At 37.6% G+C, this 12,780-nt stretch overlaps 1 protein-coding gene across 2 annotated transcripts in view; it reads left to right on the top strand.

The window, feature by feature from the left end:
• marchf7 (membrane-associated ring finger (C3HC4) 7) overlaps positions 1–12,780 on the top strand; it is a 54,865-nt gene that overhangs the window by 32,631 nt on the left and 9,454 nt on the right. For both annotated transcript variants that reach the window (XM_073047385.1, XM_073047386.1), the window contains 3 exons: positions 3,903–4,022; positions 5,920–7,054; positions 12,529–12,701. In XM_073047385.1, coding sequence (XP_072903486.1) covers positions 3,903–4,022; positions 5,920–7,054; positions 12,529–12,701 — 1,428 coding nt within the window. The remainder of the gene's footprint in view (positions 1–3,902; positions 4,023–5,919; positions 7,055–12,528; positions 12,702–12,780) is intronic.

Below are 12,780 nucleotides of genomic sequence, written 5' to 3'. Positions count from 1 at the left end.
CCAAAGAATTCATCTGTCGACAGTGGAACAAATTTGACTCAAAAACAGCCAATAAATACGACCTGTCTTCCGTGTATTAGTTTGTCCAAAGTTGGCACCCTCTGTATAAGCTGACCCCGTAATTTTAGGACCAAAATTTAGGGCCAAATTCTTGGCTTATACACCAGAATTTACAATAATTGAAGCCTGCTTGAAGTAGGCAACTACCTTTATAGCCAAAGCAAGAGGCTAAAGGTATCGGTGAACACTCCAGCCAGTTGATGAGCACATGTATATAGTACTTGGCCAGCTAGGCTGGATGGCTTCATCCTGCTGAAGGATGCTCTCACATCAGACACCATCTGAAATCACAGGGTTATCACGGGCTGTGAAAATCCATAAAGGTTCCTCCTTGTTTTGACAGTCAAAGCAAGTATAGAGAGCATTAAGCTTATCTGGGAGCGAAGCTCTGTTGTCATCTATGTTACTTGGTTTCCTATTGTAGGAGGTAATAGTATTCAAGGCCTGTCACAGCTGTCGAGCATCCTTCAGTGATTCAAGTTTGGTCCAGAATTGCCACTTCATACGTGGTTTTCCATAGATCATATTAGGATCTCTTGTATCTTAGTTGGTTGCCAGACCTGAATGCCACTGATCTGGCCCAGAGCAGATTGTGAATCTCATGGTTCTTCCAGGGCTTCTAGTTGGGAAAGACTGAATCATTTCGTGGGGACATGCACATCTACAACTGTGTTTATAATGTCTGTGACAACTGAGGTATTTGTTTAGTGTTTGAAGGTGTGGCTTCCACTACATTAGAGAAGCCAAATGCGGATTGGGTGATTACTTTTTGGAATGTCTGGATTTGAAAATATTCATAAATTCTAGTTGCTTCTCATTTTAATGTGCCATTCTACTGATCTGTCTGGGTCTCATTGTAACAGTGTAGGAGACAACTATGCAAGCTCTTAGATGAACATCATTCATCTAGGCACATTGAAACTTGGACTCGGTTGCATTCTGAGTTGAGATAACTTGCTCCTTTTTGAGGACCACTTTTTTATTTTGCTGATTACTTTTTATTTGCTTCAATGTGTGGGCTGGCCTGCTGAACATGAAGTTACCTCTCCATTCCACCCATTGTTTAGCCTTCCTTCACCACACTACCTACTCTTCACTTTCACTGCCCCCCGTCTGTCCGTTCCCCTGCACCTTTGCTACTATCTGAACTAACTTGTTTCAATCTGAGTCTTTTGAATGGTTCCTCATCAGAAACCTAAATAATTTTCCTTCCACAGATGCTGACTAAATAGATTTTTCCCCAGCATTTTGTCTTATTACATATTTCTTCCCCTCCCCCTTAGACTTTGCACAGTGGTATAATTTTTCAGTGAACCAGGTGAGCTTGTAAAGGGACCAAGGGCTACCTGTTGCTCTACATGAGCAATTGAAGAGCAGATTATTTGGCTTGTATTGTAGGTGGCAGTTAAAATGCATCCAACTTGACAGTGAGGTGAGATCTTGCAATGATGCAATACTTGCCATTTCCATTTAGCAAGTGTTTTACAGATATCCATTACAGCATAAGAAATATGGCAACCAACTTGTGCACAGCAAAAAAAATCCACAGTGGTAAGAGTTGATGGGGAAATCTACTTGGTGACCTAAATATAAAATATTGTAGCAGCTGGCAAATAAAATAAAACGAAGTCTCAAAATACTCAGCATCTACAAAGAGAAATATAACATTTTGCTTTAAAAATTGGAAAATTCTTAGTATCCAGCAGCTCTGACAACTGTGTGTTTTCAAATTGATGGCCTTTCAAAGCTGGGAAAGTGAAAGTTTTTGCAAAGAGAAAAGTAGATATGACGAGGGAATGCACTTAATGAGTTTTAGACAAAGGTTGTCCAAGTATGTTTGCTTTTGGTACCAGTATTGTGGAGAAAGAGTCCACATTCAGATTGAGATGTGGAATATCAACTTTAAGTCTGAAACCAAGTGGAATGCTAGAAATGCTCAGCAGGTGAAGAAAATTTGAGTTAATTATACAGGTGTGTCACCCTAAATCAAAGCAGATTAATTCCTATGAAAAAAGGCTTGTTACCTGAAATTGTTTTTTCTGTTGGGTAAAATGTGAAGTGGAAGGGATTTGAGACGCCTGGCCATAAATTTGTAGGAAGAAGTAAAATGGACTTTTGTAGTGTTCTCGCACAGGCGTATAAATAAATAAATAAATAATTTTTTTGAAAAATTAACCGAGTCAATGAGGCGCGATCCCAGTAAGATTAACCGTTTACTGTTCCCTCTTCCACATTGACTGAAAACTGTTGATAAAACAATACAAAATATATACAGTATTTTTGGCATCACATTTGCATCATAAATACTTGCAAAAGTAAAACTACAACAACTATATTACATTAAAGTTCAGCATACAGTCAGAATCTACCTACGCCATCGACTGGCTTTAAATACACTTCAACACAAACTATCCACAACTCTTTAAATAACAAAGAACATAAACTATCAACCGTCACTACTTTTAACAGAATCAGCGTTAACATTTTTACTTCAACATATCGATTATCTTATGAACTTACGGCGTTGCTTCTCTGATGTTTCTAGTGCGTAGAAAGAAAACTTTTCTCGCGCTGATCCTGCACACACAACCCCCTCCTTCCCGTTTCTCCAAACCGGTATTTTCCCACAAGACGCGGCGAAACCGGGTGTGAAGTTATCGCATGCTGCGATATATCACAGACAACGAATTTACTTTAAACAACCTTAACTTTAACTAGAAAACGATTACAAACGAATTACTAAAGTGAAAATATAATAAACTAAATGAATGCCTTAAGGCAACACAGACTTTTCTGGTCATACCTGACCTCCTTCCTCTAATTAGATGTTAATTAAGCTTAAAATGACTAACTGTAGAGATTATAGTTGGAACATAAGGAAGCCATTCAGCCCCCTATGATTAAAATTTGATCTTGTTATCTGGTACCATATTAAAACATTTGTTACAGTGTCAACTGAAGGTGACTGTGATCTGGTTGCCCCTAAGAGATGGTGCAATTGCCTAAACTAGAATAAATGCATAAAACTGGCTACTTGTATCTTAACTTCCTATAAACCAAAAAACAATTGAATTGAATCTAATAATCATGAATATTTCAAAATTCACTTTAATCTAAACACACTAAATGTAGCATGTTTTTTAACCTATTAACACTTTTTTGATAGTTTGAATGGAGTTATTTCAGCCAACTGAGTGGGCTAATTCATGGACATCAACAATAATTTGAATGTAATAAATTTGTTTTGAGTTTCATTGCTTAATGTAACACCACTATGGATTTCCACAAAAGTTAAAGGATGATCAGCTGTTGACACCACACAGACCAGCTTGCTCCTTTCCTCTGTGTAAACTCAAATCTGAAATGAGCTTGCAGATGCTAGCACATCTAACCTGCTTTACTACTATTCTCAGATGGCTTTTATGCAGCAAATTCCTTTCATTGATTGAAATGTAAATTTCATGTTTTAAAGCAAAATTAAATAAAATTAAATTTCTAGAGGGTAGTTTCCAGTATATGTATTTTTTAATCAATGATTCAAAAGATTTGGATTTCTGTGCAAAAACACTAAAAGCAATTTGAAGGCTCTTCAGTGACTAGCAAAAATAGGCCTTTTGCCAGCACCTCTGCATTAATGTGGCAAATTTGACTGTATGCTTTAAGCTGTAGAATGCTGTTAAGTATGTAAATCGGCAATTTTCAAATTGGGTATTCTAAATATCCATTGTGAATATTACAGTTCTGCATAACACAGCTTGTTTGTTGTATTCTTGTGTCCGGTTCCTATCTTGTATTAGTTTTCTTCATTTAAAAAAAATTCAAAACGGATAACTTTTTCTCAGATTCGATTTGGGAGAATCAGTTTCCAAGATCACAAATACCATTTAACTCAACATCAAGAACTGAAGCTGCACTCTGCAAAGAGACAAAGATGGAAAGGACTGCATCCAGTCATGGCGAAGGTGATAGTTATGATTACTAGCTTATGTTTTTAATGTTAGGAATTTGTGAATAATTCATTGTTGATGCACGAAATTGTGTCATTGGGAGGAAAACGTGAAACTTACTGGGATAACTATTTGTGCAGAATTTGAATATTTAAAACATTTAAATCTTACTCTTTTCATAACAAAGTGTTCATTATGTCATTTACAATCTATTTTGTAGGGTCAACAAATACAGAAAACTGATATGATTTCATCAATGTGCTATTGGCACATTTTCTGTTACTTGAGGTGTGAAAACTGTATCTGTATTAGGATTTGAATTTACATTTTGCATTGTTCTGAAGAAATTGAGGAACGTGTTCATGTACATAATACACTGGATTCCAGTTAATTGGGCTGTTGATTAATTGGGGCAGTCACTTACTTGGGACAACTTTTAAAGAGCGAAATCTAATCACGGAAGTTGCCAGGATTCTCTGTTTATTTGGGACACTCTGCCACTTAATTGGCACAGGAGACTGTTGCTGAATAAGTTCCAACTAGCATCAGTTGTGCACACTTGTGTGGCCATTAGATGTTCTTGGATCATACACTGATCAAGTAGTTTTTTTAAGATAGTGTTAGTTGCATGTGTTTGTGTTCAAAAAGCAATTTTTTTTTATCACTGATACCTGTCTAGAAATGAGCAGTAAGACAACTTCCCAACTGTTTTGCTCATTTAGTTTCAAGCATTCAGGCTTGGAAATACCAGAAACAGCCAGGAGTGAAAATTAAAATTATTCACTACTTCAAGTTAGGAACTACAAAGAATTCAAAAGTATTGACAATCATCTTGAAAATGAAGATTTGGCTTATGCAGTAGTCAAAAGCATTGTATGAAGATAGTTCATTATCTACACTTGGTATCTGTGCTGATTTTGTTCATTACGTACACTGGATGAAGTCCTCCGTCGATAACTAACTATTAGGAACCAATACAGTTTTATAGTACTGTAGTAATATTGTTAGTGATTTAACTTGTTCTGTGTTTCATTCAAAGACATTTGTTACTCAGCTGAACTGTAGCTTTTTTTATATCTTTAACTATATTTCCATATAGCTTCGGCTAACTGGGCAGCCACTTAATTGGACTAAAATGTTCTGGTCCCAATGTGTCCCAATTAACTGGAATCCATTGTACTTGAAAATTGATCTGTTTAGAAAAGTGGCATTTGAAAGTTGAATAATTGCATACCAAATTCTTTTTCAAAGTAATATTATTACTTTTGTTGATTTCCCAATTGGAGATGCTGATATTAATATCAAATATCATATCAATTTTTGTGCATAGAATTTTCAATAAAGATTTTGTCTTTGATTGTTATCTGCAAGGTGACTGGCTAAAGTTGAAAACCCATTTGTGCTGTTGCAAATGTTCAGTATCAGCTCCTGAATTAACTCATCAATAGTATAGGTTGCAGATCAAAACTGGACCCATAGAGTATCATTATAGTTTTGTAATCAAAGGTGTACCTATATTATGGCAATAAGAGAGGTGAAACCATATAGTATTCAAAGAAAAGTGTCTTGATTGCTTTGCAGGATTTAGTATTTGAGGTGTGTGTCAGTGTCCTGAATTGTACAGAACAGTTCCTCACTTGGATAACCAACATATCAGACTTAAAATTCAATGTGTTGTAATACATGCTAGATTAACTGGAGAAAATAGCAACTTTTTCCCTTTAGCCAGCAAAACCCTGTTAGCCTACATGGCAATGTTATTGCTGTAACCATAAAATTATTATTAACTAAATGGATTTTGGGTTTTGTTCTGCTAACTGAATATCTGGTACAAAGACTTGCTTTAAATATTTAAAGCTGTTTCAGAAAATGTATTTTCAGTTATTGCTTGAATTTTTTAAATTTTTCATAGGTTTTGGAAGAGTTTTATCATCATATGCACAGGGTGCAAGACCAAGAGAGACATTGCTTGGATCTTTACGACGTACCACATCCAGCTTAAGTCAAGCACTTTCTTCATCTTCAGGCAGTCCATCTACGTTCTCCAGAGATTCCAGAAATTCTTCCAGATCTTTTGACAGCAACAGTTGTTCAACTGGTGTTGGAATAATGCAAAGGAGTGTAGAAGGTGGTTTCGTGCACAGAGCTGAAACTTCTGAATCTGAAAGAAATACCTCTCTATTACACCCAAGGCCCCTAAATAATTTTGCATCAGAATCTTCTAATAGTAGGTGTAGACCTAGACAGTTGTTGTCTCGTCTGGCATCTAGCATGTCTTCAACTTTCTCTGGCAGTCGAATCTCTAATTGGGGTCATTCAAGTACAAGGTCTCTTGAAAGGGCAAATACTTTTCAGCAATCTAATAATGCATCATGTGGTGAGAGGCCTGAAAACTTGGCACAGCCTAGTGCCATTGGCAGAACTGTTAACAACTTTTCCCAGAATCAGTCCCCTGAAACTTCTGAGGGATTTGGATTTTTGAGATGGAGAAGACCAGGACCATCAACTGCTTTGCGATCTCAAAACTTCAGTATGGGTCAAGAAAATTTAAGTCCAGATGATTCAGAAAATAGCAATACTAGTTCATGGTTATCTTCACTACAAAGTAGATATACTCTTTCCAGAAGAGAAGGAAGGGATGAAACTGCAGCATCCAGTTGCATCTTAAATGAAGCCAGGGAAGATAAGTTGCCAATCCCTCAAAGAGCAGTTGGGGCATTTCAGAATTCGAGCAGTGAGCAATCCGATGTTGTTCGTGGTGCTGCAGCACCGCTTTTCAATAGTTTGCCTTCGCCTATTGCAGGCAGCTCAACTCGAAATGCAGCACCAGAAACTTTTCAAACAAGAAATACTGCAGAATTTAGAGAAGTCTTGTCCAATTCTTTCATTTGCCTTTCTATGCCATGTGGCCCAGAACATGATTTTTCTGATGTTCTGATAGCAGTAGACTTCGTACATCCAACCAGAGGGCATTCTGAGCAAGAGAAGCAGCAAAATGCAAGTACATCTTCAAAGGATCCTGAAAAACTGAGAAAAATACAAGAAAGGTATATTTTAGTGCATTTCAACATAAACAGTTTCATAAATGTTCATTTGTTGATCTGCTCTCGTATTCCATTTACATTGAGTGGCTTTTAGGTAGAGAATTAAGGGAAGAATGATCAAATTCCTCAAAAAAAAAATTGAAGTGGGAAGGACATGGTGCTAGAGAGAAAGCGAATGTCTTTGTTCCTCACAACTCCTCAACACGACCACGATCCAAATTCCCTTGCGATGGAAAATTTTAAAAAGAATGCTGGAAATTTGAAATAAAAACAACAAATGTTTGTGGTGGCAGGGTATGAACACAGTAAGGGAAAGAGAAACTGTGCAGAAGTTTCATGTCAAGACCCTTTATTACTCCATTCTACAGAATCCCAGACTAAAAATGTTAACTGTTTCTCTTTCCATGGACACTGAATGGCCGCCTAATCTTTCCTGGCTGTTTTAGTTCATGGAATTGGAAACACAAGAACTTAAACTTCCTTTTTTTAACTAGCCCACTTGAGTCTGTGCTGACCATTACATGTTTTGTAGCGTAATACCTTTCAATATTCCTCGTCAACTTTCTCTTCCATATATCCTGCACATGCACACACCCTCCCCGTTCCCCAATTTTTTGGAATGTAGAAGGAAACTGGACCAACTGAAGGAAATCAGTATTTTTTCAGAATGTACACATTATAGACAGCACTAGAAATTGAAATATAACCTGGCTTGCTTGAACAATGGGAGGGAAGCTCTACCTATGACCTTCAGGAGATTTTGAGCTTAAATGGTACAAGAAAATGATACAATATGATCCATTTGAAGATTAAATTAATGCATATTTGGATGACTTTTGGAGGAAGAAAGGCATGTAGCCTGAACTTTTCAAAGTAAATTTATTATCTTAAGTCCATATGTCACCATATACAACCCTGAGATTCATTTTCTTTCGGGCATACTGAATAAATTCAATAACCATAATAAAATCAATAAAAGACCACACCAACCGAGTGGTAACTGGGGTGCAAAAGACAACAAACTGCAAATACAAAAAGGGGGGTGGGGGAGATAATAAATAAGAAATAAATATCGAGCATGTGATGGGTCCTTGAAAGAATTATCACCCCCTGGTTCAAAAGCCTGATGGTCAGGGTAATATATGTTCACTTTCTTCACCTCTGTGGAAAATTGCTTTTTCCAGAGATTATGAAGTTGATTAAATGACTCCTGGAAAATCAGAAAATCCAAAAATCAGTTCCTTACTGATATTTGTACTTGACCTAGGCACGTGAATTGCAGAGAAATGCAGTCCTCCCTACCTAACTTTCGGTTATAATTTATAAGTTCAGTCAGTAATTTTGACAAGCTGCATCATTGCTTGCATATTAATCAATGACAATATGACTCTCTAAGACTGCAGAGTCCCAATAAAAGTGGCATTGTTTACAACTAGGAGATATTGTGGTTTGATTCTCTGTACATACCTGAAATGGGGTATGCTTTATTGAATGATATAGTTGAGTTTACAGAAGATTTCTTGGGCAGCTCATATGTAGCTTGCAGTATGAGTTGAATTGGGGACTTTTAAGGTGTATTTGAGTTAGACCATAAGACATGGGAGCAGAATTAGGCCATTCAGGTCATTGTGTTTGCTCTGCCATTCCATCATGCCTGATCCCAGATTCCACTCAACCACACCCACCTGCCTCTTTGCCATGACCTTTGATGCCCTGACTAATAGAAAACTATCAATTTTTGCTTTAAATATATCTGCGGTTTTGGCCTCCATGGCTGTCTGTGGCAGAGTATTCCACAGATTCACTACTCTATGGCTTAAAAGAAAATTCCTCCTTGTCTCTGTTCTAAAGGGTTGCCCCTCAATTTTGAGGCTGTGCACTGTAGATCTCTGTAGAGGGCACAGTTCTCTCTGCCCTCTATAGCAGATACAATGGGGTCTTTTAAGAGACTCCTGGATAGATACATGGAGCTTAGAAAAATAGAGGGCTATGGGTAACCCGAGGTAATTTCTAAAGTAAATACATGTTTGGCACAGCACTGTGGGCTGAAGGGCCTGTATTGTGCTCTAGGTTTTCTATGTTTCTGGACATACCCGCCAGAGAAAATGTCTTCTCCATGTCCACCTTATCTAGTCCTTTCAACGTTTGGTAGCTTTCACTGAGATTTCCTCCTCCCCCACATTTTTCTAAATTCCAATGAGTACAGGCCCAGAGCTGCCAAGCCCTCCTCGTATGTTAACCTCTTCATTCCTGGAATAATCCTCATGAGCCTCCTCTGGTCTCTCTTATGACAACACACCCTTTCTGCGATTTGGGCCCAAAACTGTTGATAGTACTTACAAGTGCAGCCTGACTAGTGTCTTGTAAAGGCTCAGCATCATCTCCTTGCTTTTATATTCTATTCCCCTTGAAATAAATGGCAACATTGCATTTTCCTTCTTTACCACAGACCCAACTTGTAAATTCACCTGGGAATCACACTAGGTCTCCTAAGTCCCTCTGCACCTCTAATGTTTGAACCTGCTCTCTATTTAGATAATAGTCTGCATTTTTGTTCCTTTTACTAAAATGCATTATCATGTATTTCCCAACATTGTATTCCATCTGCCACTTTTTTTGCCCATTCTTCCAATTTGTCCAAGTCCTGCTGCAATTGCATTGCTTCCTTAGGACTACCTACCCTTTCCACCTATCTTCATATCATCTGCAAACATTGCCACAAAGCCATCAATACAATAATCAAAATCACTGACAATGTGAAGAGTAGCAGTCCCAGTACTGACCTGCTGAGGAACACCACTAGTCACTGGCAGCCAACCAGAAAAGGTTCCCTTCATTCCCCAATCGCTGCCTCCTGCCTGTCAGCCATTCCTCTATCCATGTCAGTATCTTTTCTGTAATGCCATAGGATTTTATCTTGTTGAGCAGCTTATCAAATGCACCCACTGCCTCTCTTTTGTCCACCCTGCTTGTTACTTCCTCGAAGATCTGTTTACTAATATGTCAGGCAAGATTTCCCTTTACAGAAACCATGCTGACCTTGACTTGCTTTATCGTTAGTCTCCAAGTACCCTGAAACATCATCCTTGATAATGGACTCCAACATTTTCATAACCACTGAGATTAGGCTAACTGGTCTGTAATATCCTTTTGTCTTCCTCCCTTCTTAAAGAGTGGATTTCTAAGGAAAATTGGTACACTTCAAATGTAACAGACATCCAATATGTTTCTGGACCTCTTCTGGTATAATAGTTTTTCAACTTTTTCTGAGACTTATGAGCAGCACTCTACCCTGCTTTGCTTTCAGTCCATTCCCAGTCCTTTGTATTTTTGTGAGACCTTTTACAACTGCCCAGATTATGATTCTTTCTCAAATATACATATTCCTCATAGTAACACCTAGGGTAGTAACATTTTTTTTTTAGTTTTAGAATGCTGCTGTCAGTTTTGTAGCTTAATAGAATATTCAGAAATGTTTTTTAATAATGACACCTGAGGAGAGATTATCATATTGCAAGGATTAACAACAGTACTGTTGCTCAGGAGCTTTTTCATTCCTTGGTGCCCTTGGCAGAAAGAGAATCTGTAAATTCAAAAACTAAGCAGTTGTGTGAAAGAAGTGAGAAGTCCTGAAGTTTCCTGGGTTGATTATATTTTGAAATACCTCAATTCCTAAATGCAGGAGGTTCTCCAGATGCTGGAAATCTGGAGTAACATACATAAAATGCCAGAGGAACTCAGCAGATCAGGCAGCATCCATGGAAAGGAATAGTCAGCATTTCAGGACGGGAAAGAAAGGTGGTGGGGGAGGAGCAAGGATTGAACAATTACTTCCTCAATTCCTGCCTTCTAAATTTTTCTCTTGGTTGAAAACTATTTCCTGATCTTGGGATTACAGGTGTTGCCACTTTGCTCTTTAATGGAAATGCAGGTGAAACTCACATTCTTCCCAGGAGTCTCAGGAAATGGCTTGTTAGCCCTCGCTGGCAGTCTCCCAACTCAGCACTGTGAAACCCACCTTTCTCTGGCCTCGTGTGTTTTAGTGGTCCTGCTAAATCCATGAAATTGAGATGTCTCGCCCACCCAGGCCCCCGTTTGTGTGAATACTGTAATGCCCTATTACAGCTTGTTGCAGGAAATAACAGATCACATACATTTTTTTTAAAAAAGTGTATTTATGAATATTAACTTAACAAAAGAGTTAGTAGAGCAAAGAAAGGGGGGGGGGGAACAAAAGTTTTTTGAAAACAATAATTATAATTGAACAGTCAAATATACACAGGTTGGAGCTCAAATCATTCAAAAGTCACTGATCCCCAGTAGATACCTGCATCTTGGCTCCATTGAATCCTGCAACCAGTCCCCTCCAGCATCTTCACTCTTCATCTTCTGCCAAAGGAAAAAAAACTCCCACCAGTGTTGGGCACAAAAAAAATGCTTCCCCAGCCTTTTCTCCAGATTGGAATGGTCTACATTCCTAAGCACCCCTTATCTCTAACAACAACCCAAACACTGTTAGCAGTGAAATCTTTACTAGGATGTTACGCAAGTGCAATGGTCCAGCTTTCTCAAATGATTTCCACAACTTTTCTGTCAAATTTAGTTGGTATTCTATCTATTTTATAAATTGAGTTGAACCAAGAGACTGCTTTCAATACAGCTGGAGGCTTCATAAATGATGCCACTGAAGCAGTTTTGTAATGTGTCCAAAATATCTGATCTTTTATAAGATAGGCTTTTCTCATCATTTTTATGGCTATAATATACTCCAGTTTATAGTAGAAAAATAAATGCAATTCTACTGCCCTCAGTGTTGATGTGCAAAGCTAGGCAGCGAGTTAAACACTTACTCAAAAATCACCTGAGACAAAGGCTTTCTTCAGGGTTCTTTAATGAGAGTTGACTTGTGAAACTGTAGAAAGTTAAATAAAATATGTATTAAATTCAATCAGTATAGAATTGTGTACCTGTTGATACTTGTGATTGGTGTTAACCAAGGAAATAGACACATGCAACTCTCCATGACTATGCTGTGTAAACTCGTGGTGCAATAATATCTTAATAACGATAAACAATAAACATTGTACTTCAGAGCATGTCTACAAAATGTGTATCAGTATTAACAAAACTTAAGACTCGGATATTGCTGTTTCAAGGGCACATAGAGGATGGAGGTGGATGTCTTTCCACTGTGCACTTCAAGTTGAATCCAAATTAACCCCCACAGGAACTGAAATATAGATACAAGTATATATTCATACAGGAAGTGATGTTCATACAAATTAAATTGTATGTGAAATGAACAATGCCTCTCGAACCCAATATAAACAATAAAACCATGTAATATGTGGAAAGGAAAATTGTAAAAGTGGTACTTTAGAGTGAATTGTCATTTAAAAAAAAATTATACTATTGCTGCAGCCCTTACTGCCAATGAATCAAAAATGGAATGAAATTTAAAGTGTTGATTTTTGTAGTTTACTTTTAGAAGATTCTGATGATGATGAAGAGGATATTTGTCGGATTTGCCAAGTCGGAGCTAGATCAACATCATCTAATCCTTTACTAAAACCATGCAATTGCACTGGCAGCTTGCAATATGTTCATCAAGAATGTATAAAGAAATGGTTGCAATCCAAAATAAATTCAGGTAAAGTGGGCATCTTAGTGACTTGTGAAGAGTGCCATGAAATTCTGTGTAATGAAACTCGGGAGTAGATGGTATACTT

Source organism: Hemitrygon akajei, chromosome 5, assembly GCF_048418815.1.
Source record: "Hemitrygon akajei chromosome 5, sHemAka1.3, whole genome shotgun sequence".
In the NCBI taxonomy this organism is placed as follows: Eukaryota; Metazoa; Chordata; class Chondrichthyes; order Myliobatiformes; family Dasyatidae; genus Hemitrygon; species Hemitrygon akajei.
The sequence above is the reverse complement of the archived record's forward strand: the minus strand, read 5'-3'. Positions and strand labels throughout refer to the sequence as shown.